We start from the raw sequence: 22,308 nt of genomic DNA, 5'->3' as shown, positions 1-22,308 counted from the left end.
TGTCTCCCTCCCCTCTGTAATTGTGACAGGAAGAGCAACGGGTTTCAGGCCTGCTCTCAGCATGTGGAACCTCCAACAAAGAGCTCTTGTCTGCTGTTTCCAAGCTGCCCCTCTCTTCCCTTCCAAAGCCACACCGATCTTTAAAAAAATCACACAAGGCTGCTCATTGATCACAGTTTATGAAGCCTTGATCTGAGCAAAAACCTAGCCAGCTTCAGTGCTAAAGCCCAGCCTTGGAAAAGGTGAAATGTAATCCAGAAGAATAGGCTCCTGAGCATGTGCAGACTGTTCCCCTCTCTATCACTGGCCTTACACACCTAGAATTAGGGCTTCTGAGCAGCCTTGTGTGCTCTCTGTTTAGAGATTAAAACCACTGCCTCTACTTGATGGGAGATTTAGAGTGCAGTTTGATTGTTTCCCCCAAGTAGCCAGAAGAAAGCAGTTCAAACAGGAAGAGGGAGTGAAAACCGAGGGAGGTATCTGGTTTGGAAAAGGAGCATTTTAGGAGTTTAGAGACAGCTACATCTTCAGGGAGAAAAAGCATCTTAGAGCACCATCTGGTTTAACCTTTGCTGTGGCATAAATTTCATTGGACTGGAGCCAGCTCCAGCGATGCATGAAGTGTGGACTATATTTACATGCACACTGTGATATTGGAGAAAGGTTTGTAAATAGTGGGGCCAGAAAACCTGAAAGACAGGAGACGTTATGCATTTGTTTTATGCAGCTATGAGCACTATCAGAAATTACTGAGGCGCTGAAACATCTCACCGGAGTTTCAGTCTGACTCAAGCTGGGGAGAAGTGCAATTCTGTCCCCATTGCACTATCTTGGAATTTGGGATTTGTTTTTTGTTTTTTTAAAGGGTGTGTGCTCTGCAATCTCACATTTTGCCTTTGGGACAGTTGTGGGTGTGTTTCCTTGTTTATGGCTGTGGGAGAATCTTGGGCAGTGCTTGCATCAGGAAGTTGAGTGTTTGTGACAAGGGGCTCACAGCACATGTTGCCATTTAGAGTCTGTTTTGGTTATTGCTTCTGCAGCAAGAGATAATAGATCGGAAGGAAATCACGAGCAAACTCTGTTCTTGACCAGGGTGGGCTGCATGCAATTCCTGCCCCCGTCCCCAGGGAGGCCTTAAATTCTCCCTTAAATTCAGCAGCAGCAATAAAGTTTTAATACAAAACACAGCATCCATGGTGCTACTGAGAGCCCAAAGCAGCAAGTTGACTTGTTTGAAAGCAACATTTGATTATTTCCGTAGTCCACTGCACTATGGAATGCTTTTTTACATTAATTTTGCTCAGGGTGCCCTGTCGGCTACAGTCCACAGAGAAGGACTTGGGGGTGGGGAGGGGAGTGAATCCAGAATCTCTTGTCTACCGCTACTCTAAACAGCCCAGAGGAAGTAGCCTTTCCAGTGCCATAATTAGTCATGAGCATCTTCTGAGCAGACTCCCCATTCATTGTCCACTTGCTTGGGTAGTGGCTCCCGGGAGAAATGCAGGATGGTTGCGGAGTTTTGAAGCAGAGGCACGTGAGATGTAGAGCAAGAGCGGGTGCTGGGTACCTTTAGACAGATGGCTGCTGGTGCTGCCTGCCCAAGGACACTGTTCAGCTCTTCCAGCGATCTCTCCTTGATGGACATTTGTGGTGAGAAAACATGGGAAGGTTACTGATAAAGACTGTGTAATGCAGACAATGTAGTCCTTTTGTTTTATTTGCAGTGCTGCATGAACTCTCATGTCTGCTTCTGCTCATATGTTTCCTATTTGAGAGTCATAAGAGGAGGGTCGGCGGTTCCGGAGCTGATGTGGGCTTCTCTTTCTCACGCTCACGTGCAGGTGCTTGGAGGCCATCGTGATATTCTACAGGATTGGGCGGGAGGAAGAGCCGTACGTCACCATCACGCGCAAGAAACACATCCACAACAACTCCGAGTTTGAGCTGGAGCAGGAAGTGGGGCACTCGGTGCGAAAGCTGGTCACCCAGCGCAATGCCTTCAAGCGCATGGCCGTCATCCAGGCCTTCCTGGGCTCCACCCCACAGCTCACCTTGCAGCTTTATGTCAGTGTGATGGAACAGTACGTCCCCACCAGCAGAGGTAAAGGCAAAGCAGAACGACACGTGGCTAGCCGGAGACGCTGGGCAGGCTTGTCCGCTGGAAATGGGTCCGTTTGCCTGGCGCTGACCCACAGGCTGGGGTGCTGGTCCAGCAGAGGACATCTCCCTGGGATCGGGCAGGGATTGAGGCATGCGGCAGAAGGAGCTGGTTGAGCCATTGTGGGCGATGTTGCAGAGCATGGGTGGAGATGCTGCTTCGAGTGTTTCCTCTCCATCAGTGTTGGGGTGTCATAAGGCAAAGGTGCAGAACGAGCAGGCAGTTGGCTTCCCAGGGCGGGCCAGCTGATGCTCATGGGCTGCATGTACTGACACCAGATGCCACCCAGTTCAGCCCTTCTCCTGGCTGGCCAAGTTCCCCCTGGCTTTGAGAAGCGCCCGGTGTCCTGTGGGTGTGTCACACTAGGAGACTTGGCCAGTGCTCTGGGAAGTGGGTGCTTTTTGTGGCGCTGGTGTCCTGGGGACGCAACTGCTTGGCCAGCAGTGAGAAGAGTGCTGGGCCTGCCCTGCCCTGCCCTGGCTCCCAGCTGCTTGCATTCCTGCTGGCATCTCTGATTGGAGACAGGAGAGAAAGTGATGCTTGGGGAATCCTCGGTAGCTAGCGTGACATCAGTGGGGATTCCTTTGGGGAGATCCCTCTGGGACATTTCCTGAAGGAACCCCTGGAGGGTCCATGGGTTGTGCTCTGATTGGGTGTTCTGTATGCCTGGAATAAGGCCGCCCTTTGCCTGCTGTGTTGCTTCTCTGTTCACACTGAGATCCTTTTTAAGACAAAAGTTGCCAGCAGGTTTTGCCAGAAACACTGCTGGGGGGGAATCACCATTATAGCTGCTTGCAAGTTCGTCATAAACCAAATAAACCCAGTGCTTACCTTCAGACCGTGCTCATGGGCTTATGTAACTGTGTGGGGATCTAGTCCTCTTCTGGAATTCTGAAAAACCTGTCCTGGCATCTGAGTTCATTGATTCCTGGGGTGCAGGGAAAGATTAATAGATAACTCAGCATGGTTGAGACAGGATTTAAACTCCAGTCTTGCTACTACACGTCTCTGTCTGCCATCCCACCCTGGTCCAATCTGGTGCCCTCCAGATGGCTTGGACTACAGCACCAATCATCCCCAGCCAGTATGCCCACTGGCCTTTGTGTACATAAAAATAAAAGAAAGCTGGGTTAGGAACAGCTGTGAAACTGGAGCAGCCTTCCCAGGAACACACGGCAAAGATGAAACTCCTGTTTGTCAAGTTCTGCTCCCAAGTGCAAATGGGCATTTAACCGCCCCCCCCCCCCCCCCCCCCCCGGGCACAGGATCCTGGCCCTCTTAGCAGTTTATGCAGTCCCGAGGTTGCTATAGCTAATGGGCCTCGGGGTGCTCGTGGCTTGATGTTATTCCTGTGTCATCACTTAAAACAAGGGTTTGAGTCAAGGAATCTCCTGAGTCATAAAGCAAAAAACAAAACAGCAAAAGATTCCACATTGGCTTTCTTGGGCTTGGAAATTTCTAACCTTTAGTTAGAAAGAAAAGCCATTCAAAATGGTCTCCATGGGGTTACACAAAGAGAAGGTGAATTAGTAAAGCTGGTTTTGAGTTACACCACTTTAGTCTCCGGGTGGGAGTTCAAAAGGCTGGGCATTTTTCTCATGGGAAATGTTCCCTGCATGCAGAAAGGTAGCTTTTCAGCCAGAGGACTAGATTAGAACCCCTCACCCTCCAGCGGTCCGAGATGGCTGTGCCCTCTTGTAGCGGCCCTCCTCCAGGCACACATCCTGCCCAGGAATTGTTTGGTAGTTTCTTGGGTCTGAACGGTTATAAAATGCCTTTCTCAGGGTTAGTTCCCTGCAGCAAGAGCACGCAGCTAAAGCATGCCAGTATTTTGGCCACACTGCTCTGGCTTCTGGGCCTGCTCACCCCTGGCATGCAGCCTCCAAGAACTTCTCTCAAAGTGAATCCAGCCCTCAGGCTGGAGAGTGTCCAACACCCCCTTTTTTCAAAGCTATCGTGGAGTTCCAGTTCAGACAAACGGAAACATCTCAACCCAGGCCTGGATCCAGTGGAGTGAACCAGAGTGTGACTGTGATGTGTTGAGCTTCTGTTGTCTTGGCAACCAAGCTGTCTGGGTACGACTCCGTTTGGGTACCTGTGAAAATTGGATTCTCTCCTACTCCCAGAGGTGTGGTTGCAGTAATGAATACCTGCAAAGTGACAGATCTTCCAATTGCTAGGTCTGAGGCACACTTTCCATGGCAGAAGTGAAGCCTTGGAACAGACAAACAAGATCACACCCATCATTCTGAGACGGTGTGGTGCAATGGTTAGATGACTGGACTGGGAAGACCTAGGTTCAAACTCCTCTCCTCATGGGTGATTTTTGGCCATTTAGAAATGGAAAACTAAATCAGATTCTTTGAAGGAACTGCCAAAGCACCGTTGCGCTCTGCCTGATGAAGAAAAGAACCGTTTTCTTTGGAGAACACAGTGGCTCTTTGTCTTCAGGCACTTTGAACCTGAAGAAAATTAACTAATTCCAGTGCACATTACCTCTTACCTTGGTTTCTTGGCCCATGAATGGAGGCTGGCCACGTAATTCCTTCCTGCCTCTCCCTCTTTTCTGCTCCATCTTGAACATCTTGTAGACACGCAGGAGGCCAGAGCCTCTTCTGAGTGAGGAACGGCAGTGCATTTGGGCTGTTTAGTTTAGGAAGGAGAAGAAGACACAATGGAGGTTTATTCAATTACTCAAGGTGTGGAGAAATGCACATTTATTTATTAATAACGTTTATACACTGCTTAATAGTAAAAACTGCCAAGCTGTTTCACAGAGGCAAATGTACATCAGAGCAATCCGTGGCCCTTAGACAGCATCTGGAGCCTTGGATGGTTTGGATTTGTAGCTCTGGGTTGGAAAATTCTTCCAGGCTCGGAGCGGGGGATCCATGCTTGCATCCTCCCCTCTCCTCCTTCACAGACAGCATGAGAAGAACTGTGCTGGCTGCTTCTCTAAGCTTGCAAAGCGGCATCTAAGAAGGATTCGGGAGGGTATTTCAGGGGGCAGGGAAAGGAAGAGACAAGCACAGGACTCCCAAGTTCAACCATCCCTCTCAGATGGCTGTCCAGCTGCATCTTGACACTCCTTTGCCTGAAAGTAGGTCTCCCTTAAGCATTGGCTCAGGGAGTGATTTGTCCTGCTACTGCTTGCCTAGTCTTCAAAAATCTCTCAAGAGAATGAGATTTCCCAGAAGGAGCAGTTCCCTCCTGTCCCCCTGCTGCTGGTCTTCTTGCACATCAGCTCCCAGTATGCCAGGAATTTCTTTCATGCTTCCACCTGGGCTTTCTACCCCATAGTTTAAGAAAGACATACTTGCATACTCTTGATCGATGTGATCTATTTGCGTGTGGAGTGGCATTCCCTCCAAGCCGTGTGTTTGCAGCTGGGAGATGCTTGCTGTATCTTCACATCCTTGTGCGGAGTCTGCACCTGAAGTTTGAAGAGATGCTCGTCTCCATATGTAGCTAGCCAAACTTCACCCTACAGGACAGGGAACCTTGTGGTTACGCTCAGGACAATTTCTGAAATTCCCGAGTGGCTCCAAAAGGTCACCTACTCCTGCACTAGAGGCCCTGTTTGCTTTGAAGTAATCTCTGCTGCCAGGAAGAAAAGGTGTTGATTTTTTTTAAAAAAGTGGGAAAAGGAGGACCCATTTGCAGGTGTCAGGAAAAGTGTTCAGAGGTGCATCAGTGTGTGTGGATACCACATTGTCTAATCAGGGTTAGATTTTTGCCTTTGAAAAGACAAGCAGCTTTTTGTTAATGCTATTAGGTGAGACGGTTTCAAATTTTACTCATGTTTTTATCTACATGTGTAGAAAGGCCTCCGGGACTTTCTTCCGGAAACAGCTTGATTGCCTTTGAAACAAAGTCCAGCTGTGTAAAAGATACAGATCAACGTCAGCCTGGTTTTATTTGTATAGTTCTGGCTTAAATTCTATGATGATGCAAATCAGCAAAACTCATGTTTGTCAGAGTTGGCTGATTCCCACCTCATGGTTCATTCAGACACATGTCAGATTGTGAACGTTGCTTTTTTATTCTTTTCGCATGAAAATTTTGCACATTTTCAAATTTTAAATGTATGAAATACATTTTAAATGTATGACATTTGGGATGCATTTTCCAAATGTATGCTTTTTTCTAAATATTTGCAGCTTGAATCATGTGGCAGGCTTGGAAATGTATGGAGCTTGCAGCTTGGGGTTGGATCCAGGAAGTCAAATCTCAAACAAAAGAACTTCTCGGCCTTCTCTAATAAATAATCGGCAGGGAGACCACCGCCAGTGGGCGAGTGATTGAAAGGCGCACTCAACCAGTGTGGCGTAGTGGTTCAGAGCACGGGACTGGGACTCAGACGATCCGGGTTCTAGTCCCCGCTCGGCCATGGAGCCAACTGGGTGACTTTGGGCCAGTCACAGACTCTCAGCCCAACCTACCTCACGGGGTTGTTGTTGTGGGGATAAGATGCAGGAGGAGAATGATGTAAGTTGCCTTGAGCCCTTTGTAGGAAAAAGGCAGGATATAAATTGAAAATAAAGAAATAAAATAAACCACAGCTGCTTATCAGAGCAGTGCTGTTTCCTGGGACAGCTGCTGGTTGTTCACACGCAGGCTTGATTGGGCCTCGGGAGCCACCACTGGCCAATCCCGGCTTGCGTGCCATCCGGAAAGAGGCTGAATATGCCTTTTCCAGTGATGTTCTGTCGCTGTCGGAAGCAGATGTGAGAAGGCAAGCCAAACCTCTGCCTCAGAGCATTCCTTCCCCATTTCATCACTGTTCCTACCTAGGCTATTTCAGGCCTGACTTTCTAGTGCTCTTGGCTCTCTGGTAGCAGCTGAGCTGACACCTGCCCTGAGCCATCTCCCTCTTGCATCTCTTCCACACTGTCCATCAAAGCTTATTTTTGCCCCAGGCAGCACTGTAAACTATTTCTTGGGTGGCATCTGTTCCAAAAGAGTGCAGGAACAGGTGACAAACCGGTTAACCCCATGCTATCAAATCCACCCTGCTGTTCTGCTGTAACATCTGGTTCAGGCAGCAAAGCTTTTTCAGCCTCCATATTACAGTCTTCATTTTATTCAAAATAGGGTGTCCAATAATGTCTTGGGATGCATTCCTGTATGGTGGGAACACCTGGCCCTCCAGATATCGTTGGACTGCAAATTCCATCAGCTCTAGCTAGCCAATCATCAGGGATGATGGGAATTACATTCCAAGAATATCTGCAAGGCCACACATTTCTCTCCTTGCTGTGTAGACTTATGTGGGAGTAAGTCTCATGGAAAGCAACAGACTTACTGCCAAATGTGGAGTATAGGATGAACCTAATAGGATGAATGCGATAGGGCTCACTTCCAGGTAGGGCGTATGGGATGCCTGAAGTGTCGTCATTAAGAGTCTGTCTTTGGGGCAGAATCCAAACACAGTGTTCTAGAATGACAGGAATTTATTGGAGTAGTTTATATCCCGCCTTTCTGGATTTAAATCCTTCCAAGGCAGTTTACGAGTAAAATAAACAAGCAGTAATATGATCCTACAAAGGCAGCATCAAGAGACAACCCTCTCTCAGGACCCCTCCTAAAAGCTGCTAGTGGTGGGTGGTCCTGCAGGGAGCAGCTGGGCTCTCGTGTGGAAGCAGGCACTCCTCTGGGCATGCACTGGCCAGCCAGAAGAATTGTGTGGCCATTTTCGTTCTGTGACTGAAGGACAGGAATGAGGAAGGGAGCCAGGATTTTTCAGTCAGCCTCAGGGTCCTGAAATGCCAAATCAGGACCGGGATGTTGCCTTTACTCTTGTATACCAGCAGTTACAATTCGGCACAATGATAATCCTAATGCTTTGCCCAGAAATTCTGCAAAGCCAAATTACAGGACAAATGTTTTCTATGTTGGCAGGTTCTGCTTTTTCAGTTTTGCACAGTTTATTCTGGTTTTGCTACTTGTGGGGAGGGGAAGGGTTAACAGGTGGCACTTTTCAAATGCCCATAGAACTGTTGTACGGAAGAGGGCAAAGACACTTCCGCTGTTTTTCTGGAGGGCAGAACTCGATTGAACGGGGTTCAGTTATCAAAGAAGAGGGTTGGTGGGCTCCCTCTCGCTCAAGGTCTGGTAGGAATGCTGTGGTTGGAGTGGGAGGCCTTCGAGACTCCTCGACCTCTGTGATTCTGTGTCTCCTGCTCTCCCGAATATTAACATTCAGTCGCTCCTTTGGCATTTGTTATTTCTGCAGGGAGTGCTGACACACTTCCGTGGTGGTGGTTTTCTGCAGCCATAAACAGCCACCCCACTTTTAAAAAATGAAAGCTGGGAAATATCAGGAAACCAAGGGTTTTTCAGGAAACCGATTTCTTGTCACTGTGTCCTTTTTCTGTGCTCCCATGAATTTGCAGCACATTGTGCTGGTCTCACCCCACCCCACCAGAACTTCCATTGTGTGTTCCGTGCCATCCACACTTTCCAGCTGCCCTTGTGAGCTCACCCTTCTCTTCTCCTTCCCCTTCTAGCAGTCTTGATGTGCATCTGCTTGCTCTCAGTCACCTACGGAGCCTTGGTCTGCAATGCCCTGGCCATCCAGATTAAGTACGACGACTACAAGATCCGCCTGCATCCGTTGGCGTTCCTGTGCATCATCCTGTGGCGTGGCTTAGAAATCTCCACCCGGATCACCATCTTGGTCCTCTTTGGGACCGTCTTCAAGTACTACGCAATGGCGGTTGGTGGGGCCAACTTCCTGGTGTTCTTCTTCTTGCCGTGGATACAGTTCTGGAGGACTGGTGCTCAGCTGCCGGACCACGTGGAGAAGAACTTCAGCAAGGTGGGCACGGTCTCAGTCCTGTGCTCCATCACTCTGCTCTATGCCGGCATCAATATCTTCTGCTGGTCGGCTGTGCAGCTCAGACTGGCTGACCGGGAGTTGATCAGCAAGTCCCAAAGCTGGGGCTGCCTGGTTCTTTTCTACGTGTTCCGTGGGCTGGAGAACAGCGTGCTGGTTGTCGCGTGGTACTTCTTCAAGACGGATGTCTACGAGTACTTCTGCAGCCCCATGCTGGTCTTGCAGCTGATCGTGGCCTACTGCACGGCCATCGCGTTCATGCTCTTCTTCATGCAGTACCTTCACCCGTGCCGCAGCCTCTTCACGCACAACATCTCGGACTTCCTGCAGTGCGTTTGCTGCCAGCGGGTGGGAGCAGTCAAACCCTTGCATCTGGAGCCCCCCTGTGAACCCGGTGTGAGGCACAGCGTCGTCTGACGCGCATCCGGAGCCAAGCCGCTGCTGGGGGTCAGTACGGACCCCCTCTTCTGCCCAGTCCTGGGGCCCGTAACGAGATAGGCCTTGCGTGGTGCTATAATTTATACAGAGGCCTTTGGGCAGTGCTGCCCAGGTGGGGCTTTCTGGAGCGTCATCTGGACTGAGGAGTTACGTCAGGGTGGGCAAGAAGGGTGTAATCCCCTGTTCCCAGTTTCCCTGCAGAGCCAGGCCCGTGAGCGTCACGCCAGGACAGTGTATGATCAGGACTGAGCCGCTTCAGCTGAGAGGACGGTGTTGCAGTGCCCAGACAACAGCCATTTGCTGATGCTTCTGCTTGGCTGTGTTCATTTGTGAAATGCTGGGCTGAAAGAGACGCAGCCCGGGTGAAGGGCAGGGCTAGCACATCAAAGAAGGAAAAAGCGAAGACCTGCTTGAGAGTGGCCAGAGGGTCTTGCTAGCATACGTGTCCTATGAGGGAAGCCGCCTTTGACACCACGGCCGTCCCAACATCGGACAAGATTGTGGCATGGCATTTTCACGGTGCTTGGACACCCCACCTAGCTTGGCCAGCTCTAGGTTTCTCCATCCACACCATATTTATTTATCTGTTGACCTGAGAATTGACCATTTTAGCACTTGCACTGTGTCTTAAAAGAATTTGGCCTTGTTTCATGCTCTTGTTTCAACGGTTCTGGGCTGGACAACTGGACACATGCTCAGGTTGGAAGCTTGGCAAAGTCTGGGGAAGGAGCAGACGCTGGGATATGTGGAGGGGAGGGAATCCTGAAGCACCTGTGCCATTCAGTACCTGAGCTGGGCATGCAAGCTCACCTTTCACAAGAGGGGGTGATCCTTAGCAGCACCCTTCCATATGGCAGAGGACGTCTTTGGCGTGGGGGATTCTCAGTTGAAATCAGCCCTGGTGGCCCCTGAATATGCTGTGCTGCGACAAGCGGCATGTGCAAACTGTAATGAAGAACCTAGGTCAGCTCATCCCAGTCTCAATGTGGTCTGGGCAGATCTGCTGAGTAACTGACTCCTCCATCCCAATATAAACTGCAGCTGATAGACAATCAACACGCAGGAATAAAACAAAACGAAGAATCAAAAAATCCCCTCATCATGCTTTTGGTTCCCTTGTCTATCCTGACCCCCAAACAAGCTGCCCTGTACAATATGCATGACGAGACGCCCTATTCTCAAATACAAACTATCCCAACGGGAAAGTCGTTGGCAAAACTGGGTGCCTGCAAGACCAGGCCAGGCTGACTGCATTCTGCATCCAGTCCCTGTAGTGATTTAGTTTTGGAGAGTCGTGTGGTTTTGGACTGACCGCAGATTTGGGGGAACCCTCAAGCCTGGGGTTCTGGGTATCCCTGACACATGCTGGCAGCAGGGGGCACTGATCAATAGGCGCTGGCTCAGTCCTCCCGCTAGCTTTTTCTGCACTGATGTGAGGGGCAGGGGGCTGAGGAAGCAGGGACTGAGAACACAAGTGGCATTGGTTGCGGCGGCTCCGTCAGGGAGCGTGGCCAGTTGGCCTTGTACTAGCCCGCTGCATGTGACTTCGGGGGCCACCTAGCATTCTTTGCAGCCCAGGCTGATGCCACACCTGTCAGTTAGGACCCATCCGGGACCAGCCTGGCTTCCCAAGCACATAAAGGTGCTCCATCAAGAAGGGCTCCCCTGGGGCATTTTCTTTGCCCTAGGAAAAAGCTGCAAGGCAAACCCTTATATCAGCTTTCCTCAACCTACCATCCTTCCAGGAGGGTGGGATTGCAAGTTCAACCATCCTCATCCAGCATGTGGATGATGAGGGTGGTAGTCCAATGGAACTGGAAGGTGTCAGCCTTAGACTATCAGAGACATCAATTCCTTTTGCTCCTCCTCAAAATTTTGGATTCCAGCTGCATGAACTTAGTCACTCCTTTCCTGCCAGTTCTTCACAGCTGACAGGGAAGTAAAAGTCTTTATTTTTCAGACCTTCCTTTCTTGCTCAATACCTGATTGGATCTTCAGATAATCTGTTTGCCACATCTATAGGGCCTCTTAAGGCTCAATCCTATGCAGGTTTAGGCAGAACTCCTACAATTCTTAGCATTCCCCAGCCAGCCTTGCTGTTGAAGGACCTTTTCCTGTCTAAGCATGCATCAGGTTGTGCTTTCATTGACTTTACAGTGTCTCTCCGATATCCAAGTAATGTATAAGGAACTTATTTTCAACATGTGCTGTGAACTACAAATTCTGGTTGCAGAAAAGGATTTCCGACCGCTCCTCCTCTTTACTTTAAATGGCAGTCCTCTCTCTCTCAAGTAGCTCAGAGATTTTTTCAAAATAGGGTAAGCAACATGGATTAAATAAAGAAATAAATCACAAGTCGCCCATCCAAGCAAGCCAGGTCAGTAAGACGACGAAAGAGTTCTTTAGCAAGGCATTCACAATCCTCTGTGGCATGGATCACCCGTTCCCCTAAAAATAACGGTGCCAGTCGGGGTTGCAGCACAGAGCTCGTGAGCCTGTGGCCATTTTGCACCCCGCTGCCCTCCCGCCCAGTGATTTTCATTGCAAACAAAGTACCTGGGAAGCAGGCCCACCCTGCAGGATGCTGTCCGTCCCTGAGCTAGGAAGCTGTAGCCGAACATGTCTGGGAGCGTCAAGTCGGAGGACACTGGTGTAAGCGATCTGCTTCCATTACATTCAACTGGCCACCTCCCTGCACGCGTCCCCCGTCTCACTGCTGCGCTGCTCGTCTCCTGGGTGGGCAGAGGGAAAGGCGTTGCTGGGCATCTGCGGGATCTGCTCACCACCCCCGTTGCCAGCGTAAGGCGAGTAACGGGTTGCAGCGGTGAGTGAGAGGAGGAGAAAGGAGCCCGGGGCTGATCTCACCGAGCCTTTGCCAAGTGTCCAGCCATGCTCTCCTTGATGCCTGCTTTGGTCGCCATGAAATTATATTGTAATCTCATGTAGTGTGTTCTATTACAGATGTTCAGATCAACCTGGCTCCAGATAGTATTTCAGCCCCGAGAGATGCCTCCTGACAGATAGAAAGCTACCACTGGGTGGCAGCCTTGATCGCATGATGTTAACGCAAAGTAGTTCCAGCCGGAAAGTAAAGCTGAAATTAATTTGCAACTGGCTGAGATTTTCCATTTTGCAGTCATATCGTGAACGTGAAATACTGAGCTCGAAACTGAAATGTGCATTTTGAATGTGAAAGTTTACCTTCAAGTGCTTTAGACTTGGTTTCTTTGTTTGCTTTAGCAGGCATCAACAATGAAATTTTGTACGCTGTCAAGTACAAAATGCCATTGCATGTTGCCTATCCAATGCTGTCAAGTGCCAAATGTTATTCCATGTCAAGTAGAATATACAGTCAATGATTCAATTCTATTGCATGCAAGCATCAGAAATTACTATGTCTGATATGTCAACAATCCAATACTATGAAGTATTAACTACTGAAATAAAATCTTACAGGCTGTGAAACACAACAATTAGATATTTGGCTAAGAGAGCCTTCAGGCTATGGGCAGTATAAAATGTAATAAATAAAAATCCAACATGAGAATGATCTGCGGAACAGCGACCATCAATGTTTGCGGCGGGGGGAATCTGACAGGGATTTTCCAGAGCAAATTTCCCACCCTTTCTACAAGAAACACCAGTTAAGGGTTTTATAGGTGATAACCAACACCTTGAATTGGCAATTGGCTCTTAGCAGCAGCCCTGCGATGTAGGTCATACGTCGTCATAACTGGCTCAAGGCTCCCAGTAAGTTTTGCAGCCTTAACCTGATGCTGCACAAGGGACAGGGACCCTCTGACTCAGGGGTTGAAAATGGCTTCTCTTGATTCTGATTTGGGCTCCTGGGGCTCTCTAGACAGCAACACCCATTCCTCTTTTCCCGGCTGCTGATCATTTGGTGGTTTCCTGGCTTTTGTACAGTTTCTCCCCATCATAAATGCATCAACCATAAACCAGTTGAAATGAACCTCCTAAAGCTTAGCTATTGGCAGGAAGAGCTTTAAGCTACTGGATGGTGGTGGGGTTGCATTTTAGCCCTGCCCGCTACTGGGCTACAGCACCTCCACTAAAGAGCTGAATTGTATCTGCTTTGCAGGACAGGAGGAATGAGGAGGCAAAGGTTGCCTCCATGCTCCTTCCACCCTGCATAGGATGCCCATAACTCTCCAAGCTCAGAGACTTACAAGCATTTCTGTTGGATTGCACCCTAAGCAAATACATAATAAAATACCAGCTTAGTATAAAACAATGCAATAAAACAATGCAGGTGAACTGACTAGATTCAACAGCTTAAAACGAAAGAGGAGAGAACATCAATCCCTGCACAGAAGTAAAAGTGCATTCCATGGAAGGCCAAAAATAACTCCATTCCAGGACGGCAATATGGTGTTTTCCATAATGACAGCTACACAGCAATTGAGTCAAATGATTTGGCCACCGGACCTCCCACTTCTCCTCTCTCACCTGGGCCTCCTCAGTCAGTCCCTTTCCCATTTCTCACCCAGGGAGGTGAAGGTTATGGAAGAACTTCAGAAAAGTCCTGCTGGATCAGTCCAAGGGTCCATCTGGTCCAGCACTCCGCACCCATGGCAGCAAACCAGCTGCCCACAGGATCCCCCCAGCAGGGTTGGTGCAGGACCTCCTCCTGCCAGGCTCCTCAGCCACTGGTGCAGGCAGGCAGGCAGGCCACCTCTGCTCAAGGGGAAGCACACGGCCAGCAAGGCTAGCAGCCACCAATAGCCTCCTCCCTCATGAAACTGTCCAACCCCTTTTTAAAGCCATCCGGGTTGCTGGACATCACCACTTCCCATGGCAGCGAATTCCACAGTTGGACTATCTACTGTGTGAAGAAGGACTTCCTTTTCTGTCCTAAACCTCCCCCTTAATCAGCTTCATGGGGTGACCCTGGGTTTGAGGGTTGTCGGAGAGGGAGAAAAATTGTCTCCCTCTTTCCTTTCTCCACGCCATGTAATATTTTAAACACTTCTGTCATGACACACGTTACTCATCTTTTTTCTAAGCTGAACAGTCCCACTAAGCACTCAGTTTTGATGCAGCTTGAGCTACTTTCAAGCGAGCCTTTTAGGCACCACGTCCTCAGCTCAGTCGGGGAGTTGGATGGCAGGGGGAGACCAGGGGTGCAAGTGGATACATGGAACTGCCGACCCAGATCATGACAGCACATACGGCGGTGTCCTCAAGGAGAAACCCTAAATGCAGGCCGCTGTGTCGATCCAGATCAGCAAAGCGGTTCATGCCGCTTCATTTGCTAGTTCTTCCTCAAAGCTCATAGACTGGTTTTCACTGCCCAGCCAAGAGCAAGCCACCTCCAGACGTGTTACCTTACAAGGAAAAATATACTATTCATCCTGCTCCCTGCCATGACTGTGAGGATTCCAGGTAAGCTTGGAGGAACCAGGCTATTCCAGGAGCGGTGCCAGGGGATATCAACAACCCTGTTCGTAAAGAAGCAGTAGCGCTACATTCCTGGGAACCTGGCTCCAGTATGCCGCTGGTTCAGTTGTCATCTCAAACACCTCACTTTTGGTGTAGTGGTGAAGAGCGTGGGACTGGGACTCAGGCGATCTGGGTTCAAGTCCCTGCTCGGCCATGGAGCCAACTGGGTGACTTTGGGCCAGTCACAGACTCTCAGCCCAACCTCCCTCACAGGGTTGTTGTTGTGGGGATAAGATGGAGGAGGAGAATGATGTAAGCTGCCTTGAGCCCTTTGTAGGAAAAAGGCAGGATATAAATCAAAAAAATAAAACATTTGCCTGCTGCTGCTGCTGCTTTTGCCATAGGGAATTGGTTAAGAGCCCATTTTGAACTGGGGAAAGCTTAGTGAGCACGCTGATAAGGGAGGGCACAGTCCCAGCATCCTGTGGCTGATCATGTGGGGTCAGGTGCAGACCAGTTGAGAAGCATCAGCCAAGCGACTGGACCCTGAGCAGCACAATCTACCTTGCAGGTGGAAGTGGATCTTCTTGGTTTGGAGAAGGGGAGTGGTATTCAGTTGGAACCAAGTTTGTATCATGCAGCCCTATGGTCAATATGCTTCTGAGGTCTCTGAAGCTGGTGGGTGTCCAAGGAAGAGGGGAGGGGAGACAAAACTGAAAGCGTTGGTCTTTGCCTGCCATCCCTCCCATCAAAGAGCCCTCCTGGGCAAAAAGCACACCTCCACCTGAAAAAGAAGCTCGGAGGGCCAACAGCAGCCCCATGAAAAGGCTGAAGTGGGAATGCCTTTTCCCTGCACCCACTCCTTCAATTGGGCCCACAAATTCTACCTTTGTCTCCCATGTTCCCACTGCTTCCATTTGCAAGAAGAAAGTTCCATCAGCAGACTGCTGTGGTGTTTGTTTATTCTACTCCTTTATTGTAAGCTGTCCCGAGATGTTTGCAGTGGATGGGTTAGAAAAGCATTCAACCAACCAAACAAACAAACAAACAACACCCTGCTACAAAACAGTGCTACAAAAGCGAATGGCCTTTAGCGATGGTGAGCAGAAATGACTGCAAAGTGATTTCTTTTCTCAGTCACACCACTCGGCCTTACCACTGTTATAGATGTCAGTGACTGGCCCTTCTAGAAGAAGCCCAAAGGACATTTGAGCAAACCGCAGGCAAGCAACTTGTCCTCCTAGGGGATCAATGAAAGGAGATGAAACTGTGACTAGTCACCCTTGATCTGAACAAAAAAGATGATGAGGCATTTGAGGGGCAGCAAAAACCGAGCGCTGCACTCTGGGGATTTTTAAAAAAGAGACATCACCCTGGCAAAAGGTGGCAGTCACCAACAGAATGATTAGAAGTCATGCTACAACTGGAGTAGTGACCATCTCAAGTCACTTCCAGTTACTCAAGGGTAACATGCGCGAACCCCTGGGGATGGAGCAACTGATGAGCACACTCAAAAACCATGCAGGTGAGTCCAAAGGAACAGCCAACCAGAGTGACTCCATCAGAAAGCCAAATAAGAGTGATGCAACCCAAGTCTGTAGCAATAACGAACCTATGATATGCACCATGCTTGCAACAGCAAAAAGAAGAGAACAGTTATGTCAGTAGGAGACTCTCCCTATAAGGAACTGAAAATGGCATCTGCAAAACTAAGCCTGAGAAAAGTCAGGTGAGCTGCTTATCTGGAGCCAAGATCAATGACACAACCAGCCAACACTCACAACTTGGAAGACACACCAATGAGTATCCCTTCCTGCTCATCCATGTGAGAACAAACAACACAGCCAGAAGAAATATACAGGACGTTACATCAGATTTCAAAGGTCTGGGAACACTGGGGCTCAGGCAGTCTTCTCCCAGATCATACCAGTTAAGGGAAGAGGAAATGACACAGAGAGAAAAATACTCCAAGTAAGTACCTGGTTAAGACGGTGGTGCCAAAGAGAGAAATTTGGTTTCTGGGCTCAGAAGATAAATTTCTTTGAAGAAGGACTACTGGCGTACAGTGGCTGCATCTTCCAAAGTACATAAAACAAATCCTTGCCCACAAAATGAAGAACCTCATTAGGAAGGCTTTGAACTAAATCACACAGGGGAAGAAGACGTACAAAAGGGTTCTACCATAACAGGAAAAGAAACTACCCTTGCAGAACCAAAAAAACCTCGAATAAGAACTGATACCAAAAAAACCAAACTCCCAGAAGCAAAACCAGGTTATAACCCTAGTGAACTGTGATGTTTGTACACCAATGACCAGAGCATGCTTAATAAACAAGAAATTGAACACCAAGTGCATAGAAGCAACTATGATCTTCTGGCAATTACTGAAACATGGTGGGATGATTCTCACAATTGGAGTTCAAAAATAGTTAGATACAACCCCTTTAAGAAAAATAGAAGGGATCGAAGAGGAGGAGGAGTCACACTATACGTTAAGAATATGTATATCTGCAATGAATTACAGGAGGAAGAGCCTCCTGTAAATAACCACATCGAGTGCAGCTGGATCAGCTTAAGAGGAGCAAAAAGCTATAGCAACATAGTCATCAGCATCTACTACCACCCACCAAATCAAAGAAAAAACAAACATTTATCTTTGAAAAATGGTTAGCCAATGTGACAATAAGACATGATGTCACCATGGGCAGTTCAAACTTCCCTGATATTTGTTGAGTGACACATTCAGCCCAACATGGCCACTTTAAGTGGCCCAACATTGGCCTCACATGTGTGGCCAATAACTTCCTCCAGCAGAAAGTGTAGGAAAATACAAGGGGAGCAGCTACATTAGAGTTAACACCAGCCAACAAAGATGATCAGGTAAACAGAGTATCGCTCACGAGTTCCTGGGTGAAAGCAACCACACGGTTCTTGAATTCTCTATTAAGATAACAAATATATGCTGTAGCCAAACAGGTCAGTGATATGGAAAATCCCCGGCAACTCAACCCAAAGGAGAGAAGAGTCCAGGAGGGATGGGAAATCTTTTTTTAAAAAAAATTTTTAAAGCACAAGAACAACTAATCCTAACAAAGAAAAAGAACAGAAAACTTCCCAACCCCCACCTTTCATGGCTCCATAAAAAGTTAGCATACAACTTAAAAGCTAAAAAGAAAATGTACAGGAAGTGGAAAGGACGTCAAGCCTCAAAAGAAGAGTATAAACAGGCAGCAAAACATGCAGGGACAGAGTTGGGAAGTTCCGAAACTTAAACTAGCAGGGCATGCTAAAAATAATAAGAAAGCCTTCCACAGCAACGTACAAAATTGAAGGCAAACAAATGAAAGAGGCATGGAACAACCTGTCAAGGGCAGAAAAAAATAACAGATGATAAGGAAAAGGCAGAGGTTCTCAACTCGTTTTGGCTCAGTCTTCTCCCACAAAAGAAATGTGACCTGCCTACAACGATGGCAGCCTATAATCGACAGACAAATGGTCAAGGAACTCCTTGAAGAGCTAGACGCATTCAGAACTCCAGGCCTGAAGGCTTCCATTTTAGAGTATTGTAAGAACTGGAGCAAGAGCCCCTGAGCCACTATCTACAATATTCGATAAATTCTGGAGAACAGGAAGTGCCAGGCAGCCGAAGGAGTACTGATACGCTCCCCATCTACAAGAAAGGCAAGAAAGACAAACTGTGGAAATACAGACCAGTTAGCTGATTTTCAATCCCTGGGAAAGCACTGGAGCAGATAATTTAAAAAGCAGTCTGTATGCACGGTGAAGAAAATGTAGTGATAAGTAGAAGCCAACACATATTTCTTAACAATAAGTCACGGCAAACCAACCTAATCTCATTCTTTGACTGGGACAAAGGAAATGCAGTGGACGTTATTTACCTGGACTTTAGCAAAGTTTTCAACAAAGTGCCACACAATAACCCAATGAAATAGCAAAGTGTGCGCTTGACAGAACCAGGGCTTTTTTTGTCATAGAACGCACTGGAACGGCGTTCCGGCACCTTTTTTTGACAGATTTTTCCATGTGATTGTGAATCGCCCTGTCGGGCATAGCAGGTCGGCAGCAAAAAGCATCAAAATAGTGCCTGTGGGCTGCGTGTGTGTCCGCACTGGTTGTGAGGGCGCTGCTTGGCTCGGGACGCTGCTCAGCTTGGGATCGGTCGTGTGGTCGTGTGCTCAGTGCTTACTGCTGGTGGCGACCATTATGTGTATGTGTGTGTAGAGTGACTGACCCCAAGAGGTGAGTTCCGGCACCATTTTTTTTTACAAAAAAAGCACTGGACGGAACTACCATGAGTTGATCCACAACTGGTTTCAAAACGGATCACAGAGAGTGACCATCAATGGTAGCTTCTCAGCCTGGAGAGAAGTCATCAGTGGGGTACCACAGGCCTCAGTGCTGGGATCAGTGCTCTTCAACATCCTTATTAATGATCTTGATAAGGAAATCCAGGGAAAGAAAATTAAATTTGCAGATGATGCTAAACGAGCTAACACCTTGGAAGACAAAAAGAAGATCCAGAGAGACCTAAACAAACTTGAACGCTGGGTGAAAAACAACACAATTAAATTCAACAGGGAGAAATGCCAGGTTCTCCAGCTGCAGCTACAGAAGATGGGGAATACTTGGCTCAACAGCACTGAAAAAGAAAAAGATCTTGGGAGTTATTGTAGACAACAGGCTAAATATGAGACGGCAATGTGATGCAGCTGCCAAAAAAGGCAAACACTATTTTGGGATGCATAAATAGAAGTATCACGTCCAGAAATAGAGAAGTACTCATTCCCCTCTACTCTGTATTAGTCAGACCTCACCTGGAGTACAGCATGCAGGTTTAAAAAGGATGTTGATAGTTTGGGAAGGGTCCAGAAAAGGGCAACAAAGATGATACACGGCCTGGAAAATAAGTCTTATGATGAGAGGCTGAAAGAACTGGGCCTGTTCAGCCTTGAGAAACATGAGGTGACATGATAGCACTCTACAGGTACCTCAAAGGCTATCACAGAGAAGAAAAACACCTATTCTCATTCATTCCAGACTGTAGGTGATGGAACAATGAACTTAAGCTACAGTATACCAGGTGCAGGCTAGTCTCAAGGAAGAACATCCTTACTGTGAGAGCAGTAGGACAGTGGAACCAGCTGCCAAGAGAGGTTGTGTGTTCTTCCACACTAGATGCATTCAGGAAGCAACTGGACAGTTCTTTGATCAGGATGGTGTAACTGGCATTCTGCACTAGCAGAGGGTTGGACTCCAAGGCCTTCCTGGCCCCTTTTGACCCAGCTGTTCTGTGAATCTGTAGTTGTGCCAGAGGCACTAGTGAAATATTTTAAGATAAGAGGACACATCAACCGGAAGAGAGATTTCTCAACTTTTCAGTCTATTTATTTACATCCCTAGTGTGCTTCCTTCTAGACAAGAAGAGGAAATTTCTTCAGGGCTGGTTCCAGGCATACGTGATTAATTCTGTATCCTCCTTAACTTGAGTTCCTTCAAATATATGCAGCTTTGACTGATAAGGGAGTTGCCAAGACTCACCTTGTATGCATGACCCAAAGCTGCTGAGATCACCTTTGCTACAGTTTCTAGCTACACCTTTTAAAAAGCACCATGTATGTGCCCAATCTTACAGGTCCCAATCTCTGTGGATGTGTATTTGTGTGCGTGTGTTTGTGCACGAGCGCGAGCGTAAGCACAGGAGCTTTAGGGTCAACAGGCTGATACCAGTCTGTCAGGTGCTCATGAAATCATGTGATTTCAAAAAGTGGCTGGCACCCCCCGCCACCCCCACCCCAAGTGCGTTCCCAGTCTGGATTGCTCCCTACCTCATTTCCTTGTTTGCAAACCCATACAACCGGAGTATATTGGCCCTAAGACAATTAGAGGTAATAAAAATATTGTTGAAAGTACTTTTGATCCTTGGTACAAACACAAACATCCCAGAAGTCACTTTCTTACATCTTCAATTAGAAATCTGAAACTGACTTGAATAGCTCCAGCAGAGACCAATATATTTATCTTCGGACTTCCTGGTTAAAAAAAGAAATCGGTTGTTTGCTGCTGTACGTGCCTCAACATCACCCATTTATCATGAGCAAAGGTGAGCTGAGGTCTCACCTTGGCACGAACAGCCAACTTTCATACTGTTATAAAGACACAGTTACGAGAGATCTGTTGCTTGGATACTAGCAAACATGGATGGGCATCAATTGGGAACTAAAATGGAAATAAAGTACAGACAGTATTATTATTGTTATTATTAATTATATTTCTATACCACCCACAGCTGAAGCTCTCTGGGTGGTTCACAACATTGAAGTCCCCCATCCAGATTCCAACCAGGCCTGACCCTGCTTAGCTTCCAAGATGAGGCATGATCAGGCCCTTCAAGCTACATGGAAGCTGTCCTAAGTGCTGCCAGGCACAAAAACCTTGCTGGGTCATAATGCCAACACCATTGCGGCATCTACTTGTGAGGAAGGCTGGGCTGAGATTCGGTGATTCGCCCAAAGTTATCTTGTGGTGACTCCATGGTCAACTAAAACCACAATTACATAATGCAGTAAAAAGTGCTATATAAAATGCTATCAGGAGGGTAAGAACAACAGAAACATCAATAAGACAAAGTTATCTTGTGGTGACTCCATGGTCAACTAAGGACTGGAAGGGGGGGTCTCACCATTCAGCTCCTTAATGACTATGCCACATATGCAGAACAACAGATGGCAGGAACAAATGTCATTGTTTCTGGTTTTCCTCCCACACTTTGTCCTCTAGAATTGTTATCAACTCTGTATGCATCCATTCTTGACAACAGTCTTCCTTCCTTCCTGCCCCTCCCCTCTACACACACACAAGTAAGCCAGGACTGTACCTCAGGAAGAAGGTGGACCCTTTCCCCAACATCACAGTCCTATATGAATTCATCCCTGGATTGTATGGGCTGTACCGGAAACATGGTGGGAACTACTTAAGTTTCAAGGGGTGGTTCAGATCCCATGGCCTTTGGCTTGTTAGGAAGAGCACCAGGGATAGTTGTCTTGGAGCTGCCTTCCCCGTCCCTGTGGATAAGGGCTGCCCTTGCAGCGAGAACAAAACTTACTAGGACATCTTTCTTCCCAGGAAAGCGGGTGGGAGCCACGTGCCTAGTGCCAGACTCCGAAACAGTGGGAAAGAGGAGCTTTATAAAAAACGGCTTGGCTCCTGGTTACCTGAAGGAGCGCTTACATCCTTATATGCCCAGCCGCCCCCTGAGATCGGCGGGAGAGGCCCTTCTCCGGGAGCCCTCCGTGGAAGAAGTTAGGAGGGTGGTTACTCGGAGGAGGGCTTTCTCAGCGGTGGCGCCTAAGTTATAGAATGCGCTCCCCAGAGAGGTCCGCCTGGCGCCGTCGTTATTTGCTTTTCAGCGCCAGGTGAAGAGCTTTTTATTTAAGCAGTATTTTAAATGTTAATA

At 48.0% G+C, this 22,308-nt stretch overlaps 1 protein-coding gene and 2 long non-coding RNA genes across 4 annotated transcripts in view; 1 reads left to right on the top strand and 2 right to left on the bottom strand.

The window, feature by feature from the left end:
* Positions 1-12,904, top strand: part of XKRX (XK related X-linked) — an 18,904-nt gene extending 6,000 nt beyond the window's left edge. Inside the window, exons 2-3 of one of the 2 annotated variants that reach the window (XM_044427293.1) lie at positions 1,842-2,101; positions 8,671-12,904. In XM_044427293.1, the coding sequence (XP_044283228.1) occupies positions 1,842-2,101; positions 8,671-9,413 (1,003 nt within the window). In that variant the 3' untranslated portion in view covers positions 9,414-12,904. Of the gene's footprint in view, positions 1-1,841; positions 2,102-8,667 lie in introns of both variants that reach the window. The other variant, XM_044427292.1, reaches the window with a different exon arrangement.
* Positions 2,018-5,667, bottom strand: LOC123021986. The gene is made up of 4 exons (XR_006414443.1): positions 5,475-5,667; positions 4,662-4,801; positions 2,990-3,086; positions 2,018-2,669 (listed from the first exon to the last, which is right to left on the bottom strand). It is a non-coding gene; the product is annotated as an uncharacterized LOC123021986 (long non-coding RNA).
* Positions 10,308-22,308, bottom strand: part of LOC123021987 — a 15,689-nt gene continuing 3,688 nt past the window's right edge. The window contains exons 2-3 of the long non-coding RNA XR_006414445.1: positions 11,991-12,166; positions 10,308-10,379 (exon numbers count right to left, since the gene is read on the bottom strand). This is a non-coding gene — a long non-coding RNA (uncharacterized LOC123021987). The remainder of the gene's footprint in view (positions 10,380-11,990; positions 12,167-22,308) is intronic.

This window comes from Varanus komodoensis, unplaced genomic scaffold (assembly GCF_004798865.1).
Source record: "Varanus komodoensis strain SLA01 unplaced genomic scaffold, ASM479886v1 scaffold18_3, whole genome shotgun sequence".
NCBI classification, from domain to species: Eukaryota; Metazoa; Chordata; class Lepidosauria; order Squamata; family Varanidae; genus Varanus; species Varanus komodoensis.
This window is presented reverse-complemented; position numbering and strand designations above follow the sequence as displayed.